At 37.1% G+C, this 26,683-nt stretch overlaps 1 protein-coding gene across 1 annotated transcript; it reads left to right on the top strand.

Annotated features, from left to right (window-relative positions):
• The first annotated feature begins 3,076 nt into the window (after positions 1–3,076).
• On the top strand, positions 3,077–25,634 carry LOC129742852 (uncharacterized). Its single transcript, XM_055734789.1, has 2 exons — positions 3,077–3,403; positions 25,542–25,634. The coding sequence occupies exons 1-2, from the start codon at positions 3,077–3,079 to the stop codon at positions 25,632–25,634; spliced, it is 420 nt and encodes a 139-aa protein (XP_055590764.1).
• The last annotated feature ends 1,049 nt before the right edge of the window (positions 25,635–26,683 follow it).

The following is a 26,683-nucleotide window of genomic DNA, read 5'->3' as shown; positions in this document are numbered from 1 at the left end:
GTAATAACTCTTCTTGCTGATTTTTTCTAATGCATAGAATAATCACTGATAAAGAATAATATTGGAGCGAACATCTGACCAAATAAGAAATCAAGCTACAGTGATGAAGTTCATCGACCTGAGGTCGTTACATCGAATGGGCGCCTATGATTCTAAGTAGTTAGATTATTCACTATTATTTAGTGTTGCAGGTGGGCTGACCATATTCCATAAGGACTAGCAACAATAGCAAGAACGTTAATGGCAATAAAAAAATGCTCTCATCTACAACAAACATTTCTTACTTGTCGGAATGGAGGCGAAAGATTTTATGAAAGATTAATCAAATTAGAACAAAAAAAAAGCCGGGAAAACGACGATGAGTTGGTCGGCTCAGCAACTTTCATCACAAAGTGCAATTAAGAAGAGGATAAAGTCTGGCATACCTTGCTGATCACACAAAGACGGCGAGGGAAAAAAAACCACCCTCGTTAGGTGGAAATTTCACCTCTGGCCAGGTCATAATTACTTTGCAGGTAGCCGAGCGATGCAGAAAAATTTTCCGATACCGGGCGAAAGAAAAATGAAAGCACTCGAACCGCAGAGCAGCTAGCTTCATTGCTGCAGGTGAAGCAAAGCAATTTCTGCTTTAGCATCGGGAAGTGGTTGTAGATTTTTTTTGAATACTCAAAGTATAATAAAATTGCCCCACTTTCAAATGGCACGTGATGACGTTTCGAATCGCAATATTTTATTTAAAATTTATTTATAATGCGGTTAGATTTCTGAAAAGAGGTGTAAAATTCGATATCATGTTACTTATCATCGAATGCAATTAAGTTAAAATCATAAAGAACATTGACTTTTCATTCATCCATTTTATCCACTTGTTAACCAATTGATAACCATCGTACAACAACTTAAAACCGCGGAAAGTTTTTATAAATGATTCGATGTCAAAATTTGCGTAGAAGCATAATTAGCACAGTTATAGATTTTATCTTTGATTAACTATGCTTTGGCTATGAATGAATATTGCCTCAAAATGCAATAAATTAAAGCATTTCAAATGACTAAAGAGGCACAGAATGTTAAACCAATTAAAATCGTTTGTGAACCAGAAAATTTTTCTTCAATTTGGCTTTCATCAAAAATAGTGATAAGAAAAGCTATAGTCACACCAGGAATTATTGTTGAAATAGCTAATCGCCGCGATAAGTTGTATGTTTTTATTATCGACTTTTTTCGGCGAATAAATAACTACAAAATTACTTGCCAGTTGGTCCGGACGTTTCGAGCTACTTTTGGCTTTTCACTCCTCTTCAGCGGACCTTAAATTAAATTTATTTTTCTATAATATGCATTGTTATAATACTATTTTAAACTTACTTATACCGTATTTGTTTATGCCGAGTGTTGCACTAGTGCACCACTAGGTGCTGTCAAACTGTTTGTTTATTCGGACGGTGTTGCACTGGTTTTGACCTGTCGGAGTTCTGCTTACGGACGGTGGCCCACCGATAATTTTGCCAGTGTTGCGAGAGAGCGTGTGAGTGAGCGAGGTAGCAATACACTGGCGAGGATTTGTGTTTGTTTTTATCGGGTACGGTGGAACACTCCACGAGTGGAGAAAACAAATACAGTATTAATCTAGCGATCGTCTACACTACTGTTTGTAGTTATTTGTTTACTTTTGATGTTATGTTTACATTTGTCTGTCAGTGTTTTGATCTTAGGTAGAATGGAATTGTAGGCTGACTTAAAATTTATAGAGTCCTTCTGTTTATTAACAACGTTGTTGTCACCCCTAATTTTGATGTGGAACATTTCTGCACAAATTCTTGTGTTATATTTTGAAACTTTTTCAAGAATATTCGTGTTTTTAAAGTCAAAAATATGACCATATTCTATGCTATGTTGGGCTAGTCCTGATCCTCCAACCTTTTTGTTTTTAACATCGTTTTTATGTTGCTCTAATCTTTTATGCAAAAACTGACTTGTTTCGCCAATATAAGATTTTTTACATTCTCCACATTTTATGTCATAAACAACATTTGCTGTTTTTTCCTTTGGAATTTTATCTTTAGTTTTTGTAAAAATTGTGTTTTTTACTTTGTCTAAGGACTTAAAGGCAACGTTGATGTCATATTGTTTAAAATATCGAGCGAGCTTTTCCCCTAGACCTGCGCAATACGGTATTGTTATAAAGTTTTTGGCTTGTTCGATTTTTTCCTCACTTAAACTGTTGTACATTTTATGCGTTCTCTCTTTTACTATTTTTGCAACTAGTTGCTCGGGATAGTTATTTATGTTTAGAATATTTTTAACAGTTTTAAGTGTTCTTTCCCTATATTTTACATTTGTCAGTTTCAACGCCCTATCGACTAATGCAACTATAGTGTTTACTTTGTGTGAAAAAGGGCTCACCGATCCAAAGTCCAGGTATCGTCCGTTCTCATCCTTCGGAAACCACTCTGTCGTCAAGCCGTCCTCTTCACGTCGTATGATCATGTCTAAAAACTTGATTTTGCCATCCACTTCTTGCTCGATTGTGAACTTCAGCCGTTGATGCATGCCATTGAACATATCCATAATAGATTGCTGTTCATTCAGTTTGGCACAAACCAGGCAGTCGTCCACGTACCGTTTATAAAAAACAGGAATAATGTCTCGTTCCGATAACGCTTCAAGCGCAGCTTTTTCGATTCGTTCCAGTGCAATCGATGCTATCACCGGACTCAGCGGACTCCCCATTGGTACACCAAACTTTTGAGCATAGATTTTACCATTTAGTTGGAAAAAGTTGGATTGTAAAACAATTCTCAACATCTCTATGAAACTTTCCTTTTCTATGTCTGTGTGTTCCGCTATTTCTGTCCAGCGCAGTTCCACTGACTGGATAGCATAGTCCACTGGGACGTTAGTGAACAACGTCCCAGTGGACTATGCTATCCAGTCAGTGGAACTGCGCTGGACAGAAATAGCGGAACACACAGACATAGAAAAGGAAAGTTTCATAGAGATGTTGAGAATTGTTTTACAATCCAACTTTTTCCAACTAAATGGTAAAATCTATGCTCAAAAGTTTGGTGTACCAATGGGGAGTCCGCTGAGTCCGGTGATAGCATCGATTGCACTGGAACGAATCGAAAAAGCTGCGCTTGAAGCGTTATCGGAACGAGACATTATTCCTGTTTTTTATAAACGGTACGTGGACGACTGCCTGGTTTGTGCCAAACTGAATGAACAGCAATCTATTATGGATATGTTCAATGGCATGCATCAACGGCTGAAGTTCACAATCGAGCAAGAAGTGGATGGCAAAATCAAGTTTTTAGACATGATCATACGACGTGAAGAGGACGGCTTGACGACAGAGTGGTTTCCGAAGGATGAGAACGGACGATACCTGGACTTTGGATCGGTGAGCCCTTTTTCACACAAAGTAAACACTATAGTTGCATTAGTCGATAGGGCGTTGAAACTGACAAATGTAAAATATAGGGAAAGAACACTTAAAACTGTTAAAAATATTCTAAACATAAATAACTATCCCGAGCAACTAGTTGCAAAAATAGTAAAAGAGAGAACGCATAAAATGTACAACAGTTTAAGTGAGGAAAAAATCGAACAAGCCAAAAACTTTATAACAATACCGTATTGCGCAGGTCTAGGGGAAAAGCTCGCTCGATATTTTAAACAATATGACATCAACGTTGCCTTTAAGTCCTTAGACAAAGTAAAAAACACAATTTTTACAAAAACTAAAGATAAAATTCCAAAGGAAAAAACAGCAAATGTTGTTTATGACATAAAATGTGGAGAATGTAAAAAATCTTATATTGGCGAAACAAGTCAGTTTTTGCATAAAAGATTAGAGCAACATAAAAACGATGTTAAAAACAAAAAGGTTGGAGGATCAGGACTAGCCCAACATAGCATAGAATATGGTCATATTTTTGACTTTAAAAACACGAATATTCTTGAAAAAGTTTCAAAATATAACACAAGAATTTGTGCAGAAATGTTCCACATCAAAATTAGGGGTGACAACAACGTTGTTAATAAACAGAAGGACTCTATAAATTTTAAGTCAGCCTACAATTCCATTCTACCTAAGATCAAAACACTGACAGACAAATGTAAACATAACATCAAAAGTAAACAAATAACTACAAACAGTAGTGTAGACGATCGCTAGATTAATACTGTATTTGTTTTCTCCACTCGTGGAGTGTTCCACCGTACCCGATAAAAACAAACACAAATCCTCGCCAGTGTATTGCTACCTCGCTCACTCACACGCTCTCTCGCAACACTGGCAAAATTATCGGTGGGCCACCGTCCGTAAGCAGAACTCCGACAGGTCAAAACCAGTGCAACACCGTCCGAATAAACAAACAGTTTGACAGCACCTAGTGGTGCACTAGTGCAACACTCGGCATAAACAAATACGGTATAAGTAAGTTTAAAATAGTATTATAACAATGCATATTATAGAAAAATAAATTTAATTTAAGGTCCGCTGAAGAGGAGTGAAAAGCCAAAAGTAGCTCGAAACGTCCGGACCAACTGGCAAGTAATTTTGTAGTTATTTATTCGCCAAAAAAAGTCGATAATAAAAACATACCAGGAATTATTATAAGATCTTACTGCACTGAGATGTATAGAGTAGAGATGTAAATTTGAATAGTTCTTAAAGGGTGATACGGTCACAATTTGCACAATTTTGCATTTAAAAAACCTGAACACCCATCACTTTGAAGGTTGTGTGTGTGTGTGTGTGTGTGTGTGTGTGTGTGTGTGTGTGTGTGTGTGTGTGTGTGTGTGTGTGTGTGTGTGTGTGTGTGTGTGTGTGTGTGTGTGTGTGTGTGTGTGTGTGTGTGTGTGTGCGTGTGTGTGTGTGTGTATGTGTGTGTGTGTGTGTGTGTGTGTGTGTGTGTGTGTGTGTGTGTGTGTGTGTGTGTGTGTGTGTGTGTGTGTGTGTGTGTGTGTGTGTGTGTGTGTGTGTGTGTGTGTGTGTGTGTGTGTGTGTGTGTGTGTGTGTGTGTGTGTGTGTGTGTGTGTGTGTGTGTGTGTGTGTGTGTGTGTGTGTGTGTGTGTGTGTGTGTGTGTGTGTGTGTGTGTGTGTGTGTGTGTGTGTGTGTGTGTGTGTGTGTGTGTGTGTGTGTGTGTGTGTGTGTGTGTGTGTGTGTGTGTATGTGTGTGTGTATGTGTGTGTGTATGTGTGTGTGTGTGTGTGTATGTGTGTGTGTGTGTGTGTGTGTGTGTGTGTGTGTGTGTGTGTGTGTGTGTGTGTGTGTGTGTGTGTGTGTGTGTGTGTGTGTGTGTGTGTGTGTGTGTGTGTGTGTGTGTGTGTGTGTGTGTGTGTGTGTGTGTGTGTGTATGTGCGTGTGTGTGTGTGTGTGTGTGTGTGTGTGTGTGTGTGTGTGTGTGTGTGTGTGTGTGTGTGTGTGTGTGTGTGTGTGTGTGTGTGTGTGTGTCGTCCAAGGAAGAAGGGCAGCGTATCAAAATTTTGCTCGCACATCGCAGAATTCCGAGCTACTCGCGCGCAAAGCTGTAAAAATCGCTAAAAGTTGCCAAATCAATCGTTACAAATGTAATTCAAGTGTTTGAGGAACGTTTGTCGACAGCCAGGAAGTCTGGATCGGGGGAAATCAAAAAACCGGAAGCCGCTGAGACGACAAAGAGAGGTGTCGGTTGTTTCAAGCGAAACTCTAACCTCTTTCTCCGAGATGCCGCAAATAAGCTGGGTGTATCGTCTACAACAGTGCATCGAGCCAAAAAACGAGCCGGACTATCGACTAACAAGAAAGTAGTGACTCCAAATCGCGATGATAAACAAAATACGACGGCCAACGCGCGATCCCGGAAGTTGTACACGACGATGCTGACGAAGTTTGACTGCGTGGTAATGGACGACGAAACCTAAGTCAAAGCCGACTACAAGCATCTTCCGGGACAGGAGTTTTATACGGCAAAAGGAAGGGGAAAGGTAGCAGATATTTCCAAGCACATGAAGCTGTCAAAGTTCGCGAAGAAATTACTGGTTTGGCAAGCCATCTGTACCTGTGGCTTGAAAAGCAGCATTTTAATAGCTTCCGAGACTGTCAACCAAGAAATTTACGTGAAAGAGTGTTTGAATCAACGTCTGCTGCCTTTGCTGAAGAAACACAGTTGTTCCGTACTGTTTTGGCCGGATTTGGCATCTTGCCATTACGGTAAAAAGGCCATAGAGTGGTACGCCGCCAACAACGTGCAGGTGGTTCCCAAGGACAAGAACCCTCCCAACACGCCAGAGCTCCGCCCAATTGAGAAATACTGGGCTATTGTCAAGCGGAACCTAGAGAAGACCAAAAGACTGCTAAGGACGAGCAGCAGTTCAAGGCAAACTGACTTTCTGCAGCGAAGAACGTGGACAAGGTGGCTGTACAAAATCTGATGGCAGAGGTTAAGCGTAAGGCCCGGCAATTCGGATTTGGAAAAGCGGAAGCCTAACTGAACATTTTTCCTGAATTTTATACTTATTAAACTTGAAAAAGAAATTTAATTTGATTTTTTAAATAAATGATTTCACCGATTTACATGCGTTTTCCCTTGACCAAATTTTGACCGTATCACCCTTTACCTGTTCTTATTGTTTTCTTCGTTTTACTTTTTTTCTATTCGACCATGCTATTTTAAGCATGACTCGGAATTGTTTTATCGGCAAGCTCCTATTAATGATCCAGTATCAGAGACTTCAGGGAGTTTAGAATCATATTTACACTCCGTAGAGTTTACAAATTCGTCATATTCGTGCATTACAATTTTGTGTAAATATTATATTTTCTCATATTCATTTTAAGTTCAGTACACGTACGACGTTTTTTTTTCCTTAACCTAAAGTTGAGGGGCAGTGAGATTCGATCCTTTGACGTCTGATATACCAGTAAAACGCCCTAGACAATTGTGCTAGGCACCCAGCCCCCAGAACAAGAAGACCATCTAAGACCATCTAAGAAATTTGATGCTAATATCATGTTCTACATTTGTTTTGATTAACTTAAAATTAAAATAAAATAGTAAAAAAAAAACCGTTCGATTTTGACGTCACAAAATGTGCGTGTCTGTTACTAAAATCGACAGGGTCTGTATTTAATAATTATCAGCGATTAACATTACTTCAATCATACTACTTCAATTCCTTCAAATCTATTAAAAGAAATCAAAACTAGAAAATCGGAATAAAAACTTGAAATATAATAACTAAAGGGGCCCCTGAAAAGTTTTTCGCTTATCCAAAATCTGGGAAAAAAATAATGTAAAAAAATTGAATTCGAAAAAAAATTAAGAGTACGAGGCTCAAATTATGATTTTTTTTTTATCGAAAGATGTCAGTCAGGATATTCAGTACAGAACAGGTAAAATGAAGAAAAACATCTCCACATTTCATTACATACAAACGTTTTGCACATTAATAATGTTTATTATTACTTAACTTTCCAAGTTATGTTTACTGCACTTAAACACTTAGCAGCAACTTTTGACAAAACTGGCTAACAATGCAAAGAGAGAACAGATAAGCTTTATGATAAACATTTTACCCGGGCAGTATCCAGGTTGACTCCGGGTATTATTATAACATTTCACTTTTCAATCATTACTATTGAAATTCACATTGGTTTATAACTTCAAAACCTTTTTCCCTACCTATTTTTGAACATAAAATCTTTAATAAAAACTGTAGTTGCTAAAATTCGACCAATCGACAGTACAGTGTTTATTTTGTTGAATCTCGATCCCAATTTCGATATTAGACTTGAAATTCGTATTTGAACATTTCCAACCGATTTAACCAAAATTTCATTACTGAAGTAAATATCCTGAATTCAGCAAACATTTTCCAAATGATCATTCTCGAATTATCATTGAAACGATCTTATAGTTTAGTTGCTTATACATATCATTGAGTGATGCTCTAAAATGAGTATTTCTATGTTTTTAATCTTATCATTTCCTAGAATCAATTCATTGATATCTTCAAGTCCTATGTTGTTTCTTCAGTTATTGAAGTCCAGTTTCATGGTTTTTCTGAATTTTAAGAACTCGGTATCTTTGTTTAAGGTACTAAACTCATTCTGTCGTTTAAGCATCCAATCTCTATTCTGATTTTTTTTTAAATCGATAATTTTTGCACTTATACCCCTTTGGCATCGAATGAAAATTTTGTTACATTTTGAATAACTATTTGATAACATTTGTTTTATCTAATGAGAATCATATTCATAGTCATCTCATGAAAAGGTTTTTTTTTGTATTTCAAAGATATGAAATTGAAACTTATATTTGCATGCAATTCCTGCTTTAGCTCTGATTGTAACTTTGAATCTCTTTTCTTTAATTTAATTAATATTTTGTTTCTCAAAACTGAATGGATTTGAAATTATGATTTAGATTTAAGACACTAAATTGTGGTTCTGAATATAACCTGATTTTTAGTTTTGAATTCTTAAACTCTTCTATCTGTATCTCTATGGAATTTGAATTTAATTATTTTGTTTATTTTGTACTCTATGTTTCAAATCTTCATGAAACTTCTATTGTCTGTTGTCATTGTATGACTATTGTCATTAGGAAATTTTTTCTTGATGAAGCGCATACCAAACCATCATTTAAATATCAATCCGGTCATTTTTCTGAATGAGAGAATATTAAATAGTTTGTGATAAGAGTATAAAAAATTATAATTAAATATTGCATTTTGCAGCTCAAACCAAAGCTTTCATTTTTGAGAAATTTCTAAACTTAAGCCGGCCCTGTTGAAAAGTGTAATGTGTATTTATTTCCGGCAAATCAGTGAAATTATCTTTAACAAACGAAATTTATTTCTAAGTTGACGCACTCTGGGGAACACGATACCAAAAGGTGATCAAAATTGTTTACGCCAAAACAAAACGTTTTAGACTTACAGTGTCTTCGGGACTTTTTATCTTCATTACAAGTACTTCAAATTGTGCTTCTGATAAAAGGGATTAAACCACCTTAGTGAGATAGAAACATTATTTTATGTAATTTTCATTCTAGAGTTATTATGTCTTCAGTAAATGTTGAATTGTAAAAAGTTCTGTCTGCTGTCTGTCTGTCTGTCTGTCTGTCTGTCTGTCTGTCTGTCTGTCTGTCTGTCTGTCTGTCTGTCTGTCTGTCTGTCTGTCTGTCTGTCTGTCTGTCTGTCTGTCTGTCTGTCTGTCTGTCTGTCTGTCTGTCTGTCTGTCTGTCTGTCTGTCTGTCTGTCTGTCTGTCTGTCTGTCTGTCTGTCTGTCTGTCTGTCTGTCTGTCTGTCTGTCTGTCTGTCTGTCTGTCTGTCTGTCTGTCTGTCTGTCTGTCTGTCTGTCTGTCTGTCTGTCTGTCTGTCTGTCTGTCTGTCTGTCTGTCTGTCTGTCTGTCTGTCTGTCTGTCTGTCTGTCTGTCTGTCTGTCTGTTCCCTATAGACTCGGAAACTACTGAACCGATTTGCGTGAAACTTGGCATGTGGGGGTATTGGAGGCAGGGGAAGGTTCCTATTGTGGTTTGAGACCCCTCCCTCTCTCATAAAGGGAGGGAGGGGCCTCCCAAACAAAAGACAATTTTTTGCATAACTCGAGAACCAATCATGCAAATGGTATTATATTTGGCATGGGATTGTTTTTGGGAACAAAGAATATTTGTATGAATATAAGATACCCCTCCCTCCTCTCAGTGGTGTGATAGGAAGGGGGGAGCGGGGCTACCTTACAATTTTTCATATAACTCGAGAACTAATCAAGATATTGGATCCAAATTTGGCATGGGATGGTATTTGGATACGAAAAATACTTTAATGTTTATCTGAGACCCCTCCAACTTTTCAGTAGAAAGCGGGGGGGCTCTTCCATATTTTTTTACATAATTCAAAAACTAATAAAGCAAATGGAACCAAATTTAGCATAGGAGGGTATTTGGATACGAGAAATATTTCTATGATCATTTGAGACCCCTCCTTCTTTTCAGTAGGGAGATATAAAGGGGGGGAGGGGACCTCTTTTAAAGTTTTTTACATAACTCAAACACAAATTAAGCAAATGAAACCAAACTTGGCATGGGCGGATGTTTGGGAACGTGACATGTACTAATGATTGTTTTAGACCCCTTTCTACTTCTAGCGGGAAGAAAGGAAAGAGGGAGGAAGTTTCATACAGTTTTTTCGGTATAACTCAAGAACTTCAACAGCAAATGGAATCAAATTTTTCACGGAACAATATTTGGGTACGAGAAATGCTTCTATGAATATTTGGTATCCCTCTCTTCTTCAAAGAGGATGATGAAAAGAAGGAGGAGAGGTCTCCTTTACAATTTTTAGTATAACTGGAGAGCTAATCGAAATTGAACCATATTCGGCATGTGAGGGTATTTGGATACAAGAAATGTTTCTATTATAAATTGAAGCCCCACCTTTTCAGCGGAAAGATATAAAGGGGGAAACGGAGGCTTCCATACAATTTTTTTTTTGCAAAACTCGAGAATTAATCGAGCAAATGAAACCAAATTTGGCATCAAAATGTGTTTGAGTACGAAAAATATTTTTATTAATATTAAGTTTTCACTCCTCCATTCAATGGGGGATGGTACTCTTTTTCAAGTTTATGCACAACTCAAGAATTTACTACGCAAATAAAACCAGATTCGGCATGAGATGGTATTTCAACACGAGAAATTTTTCTATGTGAAACAATTCCTTTCTTGCAGTAGGATAATAGAATTGGAAAAAATGGGAAGGGAACAGAAAAGCTTACATTTAACTTTTTTTTACAAAATCCTATAAATGGACAAAACTTAACATGGAAAATCAATTGGGTATGATTCTATGATTATTTGACACACCATTCTCCTTTCAGCGAGAAGGTACATGGGAGAATTACCCCCGAATACAATTTTGTTAGCAAAAGTTCTAAATTTATGCTATCGAAGCCAACAAATGGAAACAAATATGGCATGGAAAGGTACTTGGTTACGAGATATGTTTCTACGATTGCTATAGACCATTACGCTTTACAGAGAGGGGAAGAAAGGAAGGGGCTCCATATAATTGTTTTTGTAAAGATTAAAAAATTATCAACCAATGGGACTATATCTGATACAAGAGGATTTTTGGGAACGAAAAAATGGGTATGATTATTAAAGATCACGGTCTCCATTCAGTAAGGGGTGAAGGGAAAGACAGGGGATCAGTTTTTTAGCATAAATCCAGAACATATCAAGCAAAAACAACCATATTTTATAAATTAGATTGTTTGCGAACGATTAATTTGGGACCCTGCTTTTTTAAGGCGAAGCTTAAGGAAACAGATAAAAATTATCAGATCTTTAACACAAATTTATAGATCAAGATTCAGAATAAAAGTTCAAGTTTTCTTTGTGTTGCAAATCGAAAATCCAGCTGCAGCTCTCATTTTATAGCGGTTGCTTATGAATTACGTTACAATTTGATAAAGATAAAATAATCCCAAGAAAACAATAAAAATTTAAATAATTCCTAAAAATATCATTTGATTTTGAAAGGTGTAGCAAAGCACACCGGGTCAGCTATCTATATATATAAAAATGAATTTCTGTCTGTCTGTCTGTCTTTCTGTCTGTCTGTCTGTCTGTCTGTCTGTCTGTTCCCTATAGACTCGGAAACTACTGAACCGATTTGCGTGAAACTTGGCAGATGGGTGTATTAGAGGCCGGGGAAGGTTCCTATAATAGTTTGGGACCCCTCCCTCTTAGTGGAAAGGGGGAGGGGGTCATATAAATAAAAGTGATAAGTCTTCATAACTCGAGAACTGATCATGCAAATGGAACCAAATTTGGCATGGGAGTGTATTTTGGTACGAGGAATGTTTCTATGATGGTTTGGTACCCCTCCCTCTTTCCACTGGTAAGATACGAAGGAGGGAGGGGCCCAACCTTATAATTTTTAACATAACTGGAAAACTAATCAAGCTAATGGAACCAAATTTGACATGGGAGGTTAGTGGAATACGAGAAATGGTTCTATGATTGTTTCAGACCCCTTCTTCAATCCAGTGGAGATACAGGAAAAGGGGGGGGGGGGTTTAACCTCTTTGTCACTGCATAACTTAAATACTTTTCGAACAAATGGCACCAAATTTGGCTTGGAAAGGTATTTGGGTGCGATAAATAGTTCTATGAATATTTGGTACCCCTCCCTCCTTACAGTGAGAAGATAGAAAGTGGGAAGGGGGGTTCTTTCCTATTTTCAGCATTACTGGGCGAATAATCAAGCGAATGGAATCATATTTGGCGTGGGCAAATATTTGATAACGAAAAATGTTTTTATGATATTTTGAGAACCCTCCGTTCTTTAAGTAGGAAAATCTTAAGGGAGGAGAGTGCTCCCATACAATTTCTTCTTCTTTTTTCTTGGGAACTTACCCAGCAGATGGAACGAAATTTGGCTTGGGAGAGTATTTAGGCTCAAGGTATATTTCTGTGAATATTTGGTACTACTGCCTTCTTCCATTGGGATGGTAGGAAGGAGATGGAGGCTAACTCGAGAACTAATAGAGCTAACGGAAACAATTTAGGAATGGGAAAGCCTTTGAATACGTAAAATGGTTATTTGCTTATTTGAGTCTTCTTTTTCCTTCAATTGGAGATACAGTTAGGGAAGACGGGAGCTCACATTCGATTGTTTTTCACAAACCAAGAACTTATCTGACAAATAAAACCAAATATGACATGGAAACAATCATGCAATCGATCAAATGGAACAGAATTGGGCATGGGAGTGTATTTATATACACGAAATGTTTGACCTTGATCCCCTCCTTCCAGGTAGAAGATAGATAGGAAGTGGGACTCCGATACAAATTTTATAGCATAACTCGACAACTAATGAAGCAAACGAACAACTCCTGAAGGTAGTGTCATGAGAGGGTACGTTCTCCCCTCTTCCCCCCCTTTCCTTCCATTAAAGATAAAGGAACGGGGAAGGGGGTCACTCTCACAATTTGTATATTGATTCGAGAACGAATAGGTCAAAAAGGTGCCCCGTGAAGGGACAATGAAGATTCCATGTATGAAAAATATGTTGGCATAAGTTATAATTTTTTGAAGCAAAGAAACCCAGAATCATAAAAAAGATTCGAACACGGATTAAAAAAAAAAATAAATAAGATTTAAAAATAAAAAAAGGTTGCAATTTTATTTTGGAAAAACATTTGAATGATTCTAAAATTGACTTAAAATTTTTTTGCAAATAAAAGAAAATGAAATAACAAGTTAACACAAATTTCAATAATTTTTGGGGGTGTAGCAAAGCACACCGGGTCAGCTAGTTTTATATAAAAATGGATTTCTGTCTGTCTGTCTGTCTGTCTGTCTGTCTGTCTGTTCCCTATAGACTCGAAATCTACTGAACCGATTTACTTGAAACTTGGCAGATGGGGGTATTGGAGGCCGGGGAAGGTTCCTGTTATGGTTTGAGACCACTCCCTTCAACAGGAAGGGGGGAGGGGGTCTTTCATATAAAAGTAATAAGTCTTCATAACTCGAGAACTGATCAGGCAAACCAAACCAAACTTGGCATGGGAGGGTACTTGGGTACGAAAAATATTTCTAAGAATATTTGGTACCCCTCCCTCCTCTCAGTGAAGAGATAGGAAGGAGGGAGGGGGCCTACCTTACAATTTGTTACATAACTGGAGAACTAATCAAGCTAATGGAACCAAATTTGGCATGGGAGGGTAGGGGAATACGAGGAATCGTTCTATGATTATTTCAGACCCCTCCCTCCTTCCAGCGAAGATACAGGAAGGAAGAAGGGGGTTTTCATACCTTTTTAATTGCATAACTTGAAAACTATTCGATCAAACGAAACCAAATTTGGCTTGGAAGTTTATTTAGGTACGATAAATAGTTCTATGAATATTTGCTACCCTTCCCTCCTTCCAGTGAGGAGATAGAAAGTGGGGGGGGGGCTCTTTTACAATTTTCAGCATAATTGGATAGCTAATCAAGCAAATGGAACCAAATTTGGTGTGGGAAGGTATTTGATAACGAAAAATGTTTCTATGATATTCTGAGAACCCTCCGTTCTTCAAGTTGTAGAATCTTAAGGGCGGAGGGTGCTTCCATAAAATGTTTACATCACTCGGAACTTACCCAGCAAATGAAACGAAATTGGGTTTGTAAGGGTATTTGAGCACATGGAATGTTTCTGTGAATATTTGGTACTACTGCCTCCTTCCAGTTGATTGGGGTGGTATCTGAGATCGAAGAATATATCTGGAAATTTTAAGTACCCCTCCCTCCTCTCAGTGGAGTGATAGGAAGGGGGGAGGGTGGCTACCTTACAATTTTTCATATAACTCGAAAACTAATCAAGATATTGGAACCAAATTTTGCATGGGAAGGTATTTGGATACGAAAATATTTTCAATGATTATTTGAGGCCCCTCCCTTTTTCCAGTGAGGAGATATAAATGGGGGTGGGGACCTCTTTTATAATTTCTTACATAACTCAAAAACTAATTAAGCAAATGGAATCAAATTTGGCATGGGCGGGTATTTGAGAACGTAATATGTTCTAATGATTGTTTGGGACCCCTTCCTTCTTCCAGCGCACAATGGAGAAAAAAGTGTACAAACCGCGAAGAAATTCAATATCTTTCGTCCTACATGACCCAAATCTATGAAAATATACTTTTCTTTTGTGAAAATTTCCGAAGAATCGATTGGACATAGTTTCAAATGCTGCACAAGCTTACGAACGGAGATAAAGTGCATTTTTAACCCCTAATACCCCTATATTTTGTAAGCATTCCAGAAAAACACTGATTCAAACCAAAGAATTTTGAACGAAAACTGACTTATCGTGTGTAATTTTTTCCGAGAAATCAAATTTAGGTTGTTTTGGCCACCGCACGCTTCAGAAAATGGAGTTATGGCTGTTTTTACCCTCAATTCCCCTACATTTTTAAATTATTTAAGAAAAAAGCATGTTCGGATTCTTCAATGATTTCAGAAAAAATGTAGGGGAATTGAGGATACAAACAGCTATAACTCACTATTTCAAAGCGTGCAGTGGCTCAAACTGCCTCCACTGGATTCCTCGGAAAAAATTGCATAAGATAAGTCTCGTTTGGTTCAAAATTTTCTAGTCCGATCATGGTTTTTCTGAACTTTTTGAAAAATGAAAGGGAATTGAGGGTAAAACAGCCATAACTCCTGTTTCCGATGTGTGCGGTGTGTCAAATAGGCTTCGTTGCATTCCTCGAATAAAATCACACATGAAACGTTCCATTTGGTTCAAAATTTTCAAGTCTGAACATGCTTTTTCTGAGCTATTTGAAAAATGTAGGGAAATTGAGGGTAAAACAGCCATAGCTTCTGTTTCCAATCCGTGCGGTGGCTAAAATAGGCTTCGTTGAATTCCTTTAAAAAAATTACATAAGATACATCCCTTTTGATTCGAAATTTTCAAGTCCGAACATGCTTTTATTCTAAAATCATTGAAAAATGTAGGGAAATTGAGGGTAAAAACAGCCATAACTCCATTTCCCAAAGCGTGCGGTGGCTCAAACAGCCTTCATTGGATTCCTCGGAAAAAATCACACAAAATACGTCCCAATAGATTCAAAATTTCCAAGTCCGAACATGCGTATTCTTAACAATTTAAAAAATGTAGGGAAATTGAAGGTAAAACAGCCATAACTTCATTTTTCGAAGCGTGCGGCGGCTCAAACAGCCCTCATTCCATTTTTCGGAAAAAAACTCCACAAAATACAACCCATTTGTTTCAAAATTATCTGGTCCCAAAATGCTTTTTCGGAGCTATTTGAAAAATGTTGGGCAATTGAGGGTAAAACAGCCATAACTCCTGTTCCTAATCCGTGCGGTGGCTCAAATAGGCTTCGTTGGATTTCTCGAACAAAATCACATAGGATTCAACCCATTTGGTTAAAAATTTCAAGTCCGAACATGCTTTTTTTCTTAAATCATTGAAAAATGTAGGGGAATCAAGGGTAAAAACAGTCATAACTCCATTTTCCGAAGCGTGCGGTGGCTCAAACAGCCTTTTTTGGATTCCTCGGAAAAAATCACACAAAATACGTTCCAAAAGATTCAAAATTTTCAAGTCCAAACATGCATTTTCTTAACAGTTTGAAAAATTGAGGGGAATTGAGGGTAAAGCAGCCATATATAACTCCATTTTCCAAAGCGTGCGGGGGCTCAAACAGCATTCATTCGATTTCTCGGAAAAAACACACAAGATACATTCCATTTGGTTCAAAATGTTCAAGTCCGAATAAGCTTTTTTCTGAAATAATTGAAAAATATAGGGGAATTGAGGGTAAAAACAGCCATAACTCCATTTTCTGAAGCGTGCGGTGGAAAAAACAACCTTCATTTGATTCCTCGGAAAAAATTACACACGATAGGTCTGTTTTTATTCTAAATTCTCTGGTTCGAATCAGTGTTTTTCTGGAATGTTTACAAAATATAGGGGAATTAGGGGTTAAAAAGGCACTATATCTCTGTTTGTAAGCTTGTGCGGCGAAACTATGTTCAATCGATCCTCCGGAAATTTTCACAAAAGGAAAGCATATTTTCATAGATTTGGGTCATGTAGGACGGAAGATATTGAATTTCTTCGCGGTTTGTACACTTTTTTCCCCATTGTGCAGCGGAGAAAAAGGAAAGAGCTAGGGAAGCTTCATATAGTTTTAACTGCATAACTTGAGAACTACAACAGTAAATTGAACTAACTTCGGCATGGAACGATATTTAGATACGAGAAATGCTTCTATGCATTTTTGGTATCCCTCACTCCTTCAAAGAGGAGGATTAAAACGGGGAGGGAAGGTCTCCCTCAAGTATAACTGGAGAGCTGATCGAGTAAATGGAAACATATTTGGCATGAGAGGGTATTTGGATACAAGAAATGTTTCTATTGCAAAGGGAAGTCTCACCTTTTTTTTCGGCGGAAAGATATAAAGGGGGAAAGGGGGGCTTCCACACAAATGATTTGCATAATTCGAGAATTAATCGAGCAAATGAAAGCAAATTTGTTTCCATAAGGTATTTGAGTACGAAAAACACTTTTATGAATATCAAGTTCTCTTCCCTCCATTCAATGGGGAGAACTAAAGGGGAGATGGTACTTCTTTTCAAGTTTTTACATAACTCAAAAATCGACTACACAAATAAAACCAACACAACCTTTATTTCCTCATCTGAAATTGCCCTGCAATCTATGTATAGAAAAAGCAATTTTGTTTGTTTGTTTGTTTGTTTGTTTGTTTGTTTGTTTGTTTGTCCTCTATAGACTCAGCCGTCTAAAGAGCTAGAGGTCTGAAATTGGGCATGGATGCTCATAAGGACTAGGAAAGATGAAAAATGTTTTTAGATTTTCGGTTGAACCCTTCTGAAGGGGATCGTCCATACAAGACAAATATTGTTTTCGCGATATAGACGTAATTTTTCGTTGGATTGTGTTGAAAATTTGCACATGAGTGTTTTGAAAGACGAGCAATCGGTATCAGGTGTTCAATTTTGTGTAAGGGGTCAGCCAAAGGGGTCGTCCATATTAACTCTTCACTGTTAATGTGATATTGTCGTTATTATACATCGGATTCAGATGAAACTTGGTACACGAGAGTTTTTTGGGACGGTCAATCGATATCAGGTACTAAATTGAGTGTAAAGGGCCGGCGAAGGGGGTCGTCCACCTAAATTTTCCATATTTTGATTTTGATGAAAATTTGCACATGGTAGTTTTTAGGTACGGGCAATCTATTTCAGATGTCAAATGTTTTGCCAGGGGTCCACGAAAGGGGTTGTCCATATAAATTATTTTTCACTGTTTTAGCTACATTGACGTTACTATGCAATGGATTGCTTTGAAAATTTTCACACGGGAGTTTTGAGGGACAGGTAATGAATTTCAAATATCATAATTGTATAAGAGGCCACCGAAAAGGGTTTAACTTTTTGGAAATAATTGCGTTGTTATGCAATGACCGAGTTGAAATGTATACATGGGGGGTTTTTGGACTGTCAATTGATCTATGATTTCAAATTTAGTAGCAGACGACAGAAAAAGTGATCGACCAATATTTTTGCAATTATTACTTAACAATGAATTCGTAAGTGCATCTGAAAAATGCTTGGCCATTGACTTTCATACAAACAGTTCATAACATATTCCAAATTGAAAGCGAAACGGAGTTCGTATGGAATCAGCTAGTAACTAAATAAATTATGAAATTTCAGTTTTAGGAAAACTCATAAACTTTGCATGTTATCTTGTCAATTTGGATTTGGTGGCCCGTGTTTCCCCACAGTTTTTCAAAATCCATAAAAATACTTTTTTTTTCAGAAAAACAGCCATTACTACAGGTTCCATTGCATGCGGCGGTTCAAACAACCTCCGTTTGATTCCTTGGAAACCATCACACAAGATAAGTCTGATTTGGTTCAACATTTTCAAGTTCGAACATGCTTATTCGAAATTATTTGAAAAAATGTAGGGAAATTGATGGTTAAAATACCCATAACTCCATTTGACGACACGTGCCTTTATTCGATTCCTCTAAAAAATTACATAAGAATGGTCACATTTTGTTCAAAATTTTCAAGTCTGAACAAGCTATTTCTAAACTGTATATACAGCAATAACTCTTTTTCCGAAAACAATCACACAAAATAGTTCTCATTTGGTTCAAAATAATTAAGTCCGAACTTACTTTTTCTTAATAAATTGAATAACATAGGGCAATTGAGAGTAATAACAGCCATAACTTAATCTTCCAAAGCGTGTGGTAGCTCAATCAGCATTCATTTGGTTTCTTAAATCATCACACAAGATAGGGGAGATGGGGGCATAATGGCCACCTTAAGGAAAACGCTTATTTAACCATAGAGAACAGCTATAATATGTGAATTACATCATTGTTTCGTGTTTAGACACTCAAATAGTCTATTGCCTAATTGGATGAAACTTGAAAAAAGTAGATAAAAACGTTTAAAAATACATTTTAAAAATTTTTGCCGAAAGCTGAAAACCAGTCACTGTAGAGGCATAATGAGAAACCCCCCGAGGCAGTATGAGCACCATTAATTAAGGCATAATGAGCGTTTTCTGCCGGGGAATCTAGCAGCGAATTCGACTCGATGAAGTCAACTGACTAATAGAGCTAGAGCTTGACTTGTATCGTCTGACGATTTGGCCTATTGGTTAGATGTCGGAGAGATAATCAGTAGGCTCGAGTTCGATTCCTGGTCGAGGTGATTTTTTTTTTTTCATTTATCATTCATGATCATGATTGCACTAAACGGTGAGGCGTAGATTCATCAAACAAAGCAATACAACAGTAATCTAGGTCTGTTTATATAATTCAAAGAATTAACACATGCTCATACATTATGTTTCTGGTGTTTTGTTTGACGGATGATGCTTTGATGCTATTAGCCGTATAACGTAACAATAAAAAAAATCAATCATGAATGGTATGTGCAAAAAAATCCCCTCGAACAGGAATCGAACTCGAGTCTACTGATTACCTCTCCGACACCTTACCAATAGGCCAAATCGACAGACGAAACAAGCCAAGCTGTAGCTCTATTATTCAGTTGACTTCATCGAGTTGAATTCGCTGCTAGATTATACAGCAGAAAATGCTCATTATGCCTTCATTGAAAGTGCTCTGTTCGCCTCTAGTGAACAAATTAAAGTAAAAACGTGTTTTGAAATTGATTGAAGTGAAAAATCAAAAATTTTATGATGTTAAAAATTGAGAAACAATGTGTAGATCATGTTGCAGTGCGTACTTTTCAGATCAAGACGATTTAAAGGCCATAAAAGCTTATTTGGTGGTGCTCAAAAATTATAATATTTTCGTCGCTTGAGAACCTTGCTGGTTATTATTTAATATTTCTGTAAAGATGAGAAGGATATTTCTTTTTTGGTGAAAAATTAATACTATGGACAGTACGCAACGAATCCTTATGAAAATTTGTTTAAGAAAACACGTACTTATGTAGAAAAAAGGAGTGCTCATTATGCCCTGGGTGCTCGTTATGCCCTCATCTCCCCTAGGTATATTCTTGTTCAAAATTTTCTAGTCTAAATCAGTGTTTTTCTGAACTGTTTACAAGATGTAGGGGACAAAGGAGTTAAATTGACACTATATCTCCATTCGTAAACTCGTGCGTCTTCTGAAATTATGTCCAATCGATTTTCAGGACATTTTCAATCAAGGAAAGTATATTTTCATAGATTGTATTCGTGTCAGATGAAAATATTGAATTTCTTCGCGGTTTATACAGTTTTTTTTTTCATTGTACATTTTGGTGTTATAACGAAAATCTTTCTTCTCTTCAATATGCTGGCACAAAACAAAATGAAGGGGTAACCCAACATTGCGCGGAATGTAAAAATAAGGTGCCCGCTTCATATGAAAACATATCGCTCGCCACCTACCTCATAAAATTCACAGCCTTCATGCGCTACATTTATTGAGAATGTAAATATGGGGTGCCTCGTGTCAACCATAGCAATTTGTTTCATACAGGTGTGTGTTAAAAATTACAGGCACTAATTACACCTTTCGCAATGCCACAGCCTTCATAAATTACGGGACCAACCTACAACAACGATCCTTGGGGACTGGAGCGAGCAAAAGGTGCATATAGTTGCGATATTGTACCCACCTTATGGTCGCTTGAGTAATGGCACCCAGCGGGGGTTTGTGTAGTTTTTCTACTGCTTATTAGTTTTATTCAATTTAAAATTTTACGTTTTCATTAAAATTAAGTTTTAGAACCATAAAACTTTAACACTACTGGGGAAATGGAAATCTGATCCTTAAATTAGATTCTTCCTAAAATTTCCGCAAACTCAAACTCTGTGCTTCCCCACTAACGGAAACAAAAAAACTGCTCCAACCAAAGCACAGATTCAAAAACACCAACCGTAATTTAATTGACTAGAAGCTGAAAACCTCCCCTAATGGGGTAACAAAAACGGGGCAGGAAACAGTAGTAAAAGCATATGAGTTCAAAAGCAGAGCGAACGAGCGACCGAAAGCTATGCGCATTTAATTAAATTTAGTTCCGCTCTTTGGCCAGATTTTTACTGTTCCCGTAGCGGAAGTGAAGGAAACGAAAATTTAAAGTTATAACACAAGGAAAAATTAAAATCTTATTCTGTTAGATTCTGATTTCATTTTTTTTTTCCTTTTTTGGAATAGAATTTCGCATTTTAACTTGTTTTATATTTTTTCATGGAAGCTAACAACCTGAAAATTTGACAATTAAAAACAAAAAGTCTTCTGGGCAGAAAGAAATTAGAACAACGAAAAATTATCTCTAGAAAATTAAGTAAATTATGATCAGTTATGGCCAGGAAAAAAATTCTTTAAAAAAAGTTACATAAAAACAATAAAACTGATAGGTAGCTTTCTTGAATACAACTGATTCAAGATCCGTTCTGAAATAATACAGACGAAAGTTTGTTTCTCTGAACGAAAACAAACAAACTGAAGGAAAATAGGAAAAGCAAACGAAGGTTCAGGTTTTATCATGAACCTACAATGGCAGATCAGTTTTTAGCGTAAATTCAAACAAAAGTTTCTATTTCGATAGTTTTTGATTCATTCAAGAAATTTTATTTAAGAAAAAATTTGATAAGTTTTTTAATTTGCCGGACAAATGATTCCATTCCAGATAAAACATTCAAATTCTAAAGTATTCATCAGAAACATAAATTATTTAAAGTCAGTAACAGGCACTGGAATCCAACCAGGAAAACTATTTTGAAACACATAACACCGAAAGTAATTAATTTCAAATCATTTCCATCGGCAGCTTTGGTAGATGAAATTATTTCTGTCAGGAGAAAATTATGGTTCGAATTAAGACAAACAACCCATCACCAACATCCCAGACAGACAACACTAGCTGTAAGAGTCAGACGGCCAATCGGTTGAACGGTTTTGGTGAAAATGTAATTTCCATTATCATATCATTTTGAGATATTTCCCACCCACCCAAAGCATGGTGATGGAATTCACTTTTTCAGGAGAGGAAGGGAAGAGACAATAAGGAATTTATGTCGATGATGGAAATGCAAATGCGAATTCATTTTACGATTTTGGAGATGATCGTTCAACTATCCCGGAGATTATGATGACGTCCATGAATGGTTAATGGTTGGAATATGGCAAACGGACAGCTTCTGTTGATAAAACCTGGGCTATTTCGTGAATTATGATTGCGGAACAAAGTTTGAACAGCTCTTGGAGGGATAGAAAAAATCATACGAATTAAATTCAATTGTTTTCCAAGTTCTACCGGATAAAATGTTGGGAAATTTAGAACAATATATGATTTAAATTATTCGCATGCTTTCAAAAAAATGGCAAATTAAGGGTGATACGCTCAAAATTTGGTCAAGGGAAAACGCGTGTAAATTGGTGAAATCGTTTATTTAAAAAATCAAATTAAATATATTTTTCATGTTTAATTAGTATAAAATTTAGGAAAAATATTCAGTTAGGCTTCCGTTTTTCCAAATCCGAATTGCCGGGCCTTACGCTTAACCCTTGCCATCGCCGCAGAAAGCCAGTTTGCCTTGAACTGCTGCTCGTCCTTAGCAGTTTTTTTGGTCTTCTTCAGGTTCCGCTTGACAATAGCCCAGTATTTCTCAATTGGGCGGAGCTCTGGCGTGTTGGGAGGGTTCTTGTTCTTGGGATCCACCTGCACGTTGTTGGCGGCGTACCACTCCATGGCCTTTTTACCGTAATGGCAAGATGCCAAATCCGGCCAAAACAGTACGGAACAACCGTGTTTCTTCAGGAAAGGCAGCAGACGTTTATTCAAACACTATTTCACGTAAATTTGTTGGTTTACAGTTCCGGAAGCTATTAAAATGCTGCTTTTCAACCCACATGTACAGATGGCTTGCCAAACCAGATATTTCTTCGCGAACTTTGACAGTTTCATGTGCTTGAAAATATCTGTTACCTTTCCTCTTCCTTTTGCCGTATAAAACTCCTCTCCCGGAAGCTGCTTGTAGTCGGCTTTGACGTAGGTTTCGTCGTCCATTACCACGCAGTCAAACTTCGTCAGCATCGTCGTGTACAGCCTCCGGGATCGCGCTTTGGCCGTCGTATTTTGTTTATCATCGCGATTTGGAATCACTACCTTCTTGTAAGTCGATAGTCCGGCTCGTTTTTTGGTTCGATGCACGGTTGTAGACGATACACCCAGGTTATTTGCGGCATCTCGGAGAGAGAGGTTAGGGTTTCGCTTGAAACTACCGGCAACTCTCTTTGTCGTCTCAGCGGCTTCTGGTTTTCGATTTCCCCCCGATCCAACTGGCTGTCGACAACCGTTCCCCAAACATTTTTATCACATTTGTAACGGTTGATTTGGCAACTTTTAGCGATTTTGCCAGCTTTGCGTGCGAGTAGCTCGGATTTTCGCGATGTGCGAGCAAAATTTTTATACGCTGCTCTTCTTCCTTGGACGGCATTTTGACAACTGAAGAGTGAATTTCAAAATCAAAATAGGAGCAACATTCTACACACACACCACACACCTTCAAAATGAGGGGTGTTCAGGTTTTTTAAATGCAAAATTGAAAGAAACACGTCAAGTTGATATTGACCAAATTTTGACCGTATCACCCTTTAAATAGATGAAAACCATTAAATATGTGCTTGTATAACTTTTTATTAAGTTTACACTGGTCATTAATGGATTTTTGGCTAATTTTTCATGTAGTGTTTATTTGTATTGGTCATTTTTCACAGAATAATACAGGGTACCGTAATCCGGGGTAATATTGATCAGTTTTTTCAATATTTTTCGATTATTTTTTTCTGTAAATGGGAGTGTGGCATGTTTCATATTTTTTAAACCAGTACTGGACTCCTATGAACGTAAAACATGGTTGCAGAAATTTATTAGACTACTTTAAATTTGATTTAAAAAAAGATTTCCGTTCTGTTTTGAATCTGATGCTTTGGGGTAGCTCGTCAGTCTCTATTATCGACGGTTTTTGCGAGTTTTCTTGATCATAAAAGATACAAAACACCTTCATAAAATTTACAAATGGTAGTTTATAAATTTTATTTTAACGTTTTATTTTATAAACATATATAATCGAAAAAAGAACAATGATGCTGCATACATTTAGGGGCAGAAATTATAACTATTGCTAAATAGTTTAAGATTCAAAATACAACTGAAATTTAACCTTCACACATTCCTCTTGACCCTCCCACTATTTCCATTTTCATTTTTTCTTCAAAGTTAACCATATGATAGGGTTCCTATCCATTTTTCCAATACGGGCTTACTTTTGGAAAATGTCCTTATTTTTTTAAATATAAAAAATTTATCACTTAATGACTACAAAAATAGCACTTTAAATACACATAAACAAAGAAAAAAGTTGTTCTTTCACTTTCAACCAGCCGTTTGCTTCTAAATGCTTTTTGGTATCATCAGAAGAGCTGTTTGTTAGAGAGCCTTAGAAAACAAAGATATTTTAGGATTTAGAAATTGAATTTTTACCTATAGAAAAAAAATTTCAAATACAAAAAAATTTTGCCTACTTGAAACTCAATAAATAGGCTTTCAAATGTAGAAAACAGTTTTAAAAAATTCAATCTTTAGACTGAGTTATTGATGATAATGTGCAAAAATGTATTGTTGGTCAAAATTTCCCCGGTGATCAAAGCTACCCCGTTTTACGGTATTAAAAAAATTGGCTCAAAATGAAAAGTGCCTTGCCCTTCAAATATAGCTCTCTTGGATTGGTTAGTTATACCACACATGTTGTCGAGAATAAACAAATACAGGAAACCAATTTTGACTCTCTATAAAAATCGTCAGCATTCTTATGGGGAACGAAATTTCAGCAATAGAGGAACGCAACTCGAGAAACCGCTAAAGCTCATATAATTGGTTTAAAGTAAAAAAAAACCCAAAACAAAAGGTGTGATTGACCATAATTGAATTACCTTTCCATCTGAGTAAAATAAAATGAATCTGTCCAGTTGATTTTGAATCACCGTTATTTTAATTTTTATTCGAACTTTCTGAACACCCTGTATACAAATCCGAAATATTTTTCCTAAAAACTAACAAAACCTAATTCTGGAAGAAAATTTCAACTCAAAACCCACAAAAATTCAGGAAAACAGGTAAACGAGATCTGGTCTGAGAACGTGAAAGACATATCTACAGGTTTGCTATCAAAGCAAAGTGGGTAGCAAAGTAGGTTCTTGTTAATTGGACTTTACTTATTTACTTACACAATGTTCCCGCGCCGATCCTCCGGAGCATAGGGCCGTGGTAGAAGATCTCCTCTGTTGACGATCCGGAGCCAGCGTCTTCTCCTGGTCCCAGTCAAGATTCTCGTCGACAGTTCGGATTTCGGCGGCTAGGCTTCGCCGCCACGAGTTTCCGGGTTTGCCTCTCCTTCGATATCCTTCTGGATTCCAATCAAGCGCCTTTCTGTAAATCTCGTTTTCGTCTTTTTGCAGCGTGTTCACAATCCATCTACACTTACGTTCCAGAATTGCGGCGATGTAGTTCCTCATTTGAGATCCAGTTGCCAGACCATCAAGCGCGGATAATATTCCGCAGGCAGCGATTTACAAATACTTGCATTTTTCGCGTCGTTACCGCATAAGTGCACCAAGTTTCACACCCGTACAACAATACGGATTTGACGTTTGAGTTGAAGATTCGGATTTTCGTTCGTAGAGATATCTGGCGTGAGCGCCAGATGTTCCGGAATCGGGCTTTTCTTATCCGGGTTTCGATGTCTTTCTTGGTACCACCATCAGGCGTTATCTGGCTACCTAGTTATTGGAACTTGGAAGCACTCCTCTTTCTCAACCTGTTGTCCAGCTATCACGAAATTGGAACAATTTTCTGTGTTAATTTCCATCGACTTGGTCTTTCCGACATTAATTTTGAGACCTACTGCCTTGAAGCTTTCAGTGAGGTCGTCGAATTTGCTCTGCATGTCTTGTTGACTTTGAGCAAGCAAAACAGAATCGTCAGCCAGGTCAAGGTCGTTCAGTTGCACCGTTGTTGAAGGATTCCACGGCAATCCTCGGTTCGGTGCACAGTCGATCGATCCGGTCATAATCTCATCCATTACGATTAGAAAAAGTAGCGGTGATAAGACACGTGCTGGGATTTTTATTTTATCTGACGGGTTTGCGTCGGGGGTCTTCAGATTTTCCCCAAAATTGAAAACTTGGTTCATTTGTACGACTTAAAATCACATGGATTTTTTTTAGAATTCTAACATTTTTATTTTTCGAGTTAGGCTCTGTTAGATTTTTTGTAAATAAAAAATAAACACATTTTTTTCTTTATTTGGTTAGACCGAAGAAGTTTATAAAAACTGTTGACGGTTCCTAGACAGTGTTACAGATCCAGGGTTGTGTGTGTACTTATGTAATATGTACTTAAATATAAAACACTTCCGTTGCTGGCGTTAGGGAAACAATAAAGATAGGAAAGAAGGAATGGAGATTAAGGATGGATTTTGGAGGTGGAAAGGAGATAAGGCTATGATCATTTAGTATCCGGGCAGTTACAAAAGCTTGTATTTTAAAAACTATTCATTTAATCGAAAAACTTTCTATGGAGGAAATGAGGGTGTTAATAT

The sequence above is a fragment of the Uranotaenia lowii genome, chromosome 2 (genome assembly GCF_029784155.1).
Source record: "Uranotaenia lowii strain MFRU-FL chromosome 2, ASM2978415v1, whole genome shotgun sequence".
Classification (NCBI taxonomy): domain Eukaryota; kingdom Metazoa; phylum Arthropoda; class Insecta; order Diptera; family Culicidae; genus Uranotaenia; species Uranotaenia lowii.
Note: the sequence above shows the minus strand (reverse complement) of the source record. Positions and strands in the feature narration are given on the sequence as shown.

What these genes read in the sequence shown, in the direction of transcription:
- LOC129742852 (XM_055734789.1), top strand. Translation starts at nt 3,077, where the DNA reads ATGGGGAGTCCGCTGAGTCCGGTGATAGCATCGATTGCACTGGAACGA. An exon ending in GATACCTGGACTTTGGATCG is followed by an intron (nt 3,404 to 25,541) that starts GTGAGCCCTTTT and finishes GTCTTTTTGCAG; the next exon opens with CGTGTTCACAATCCATCTAC.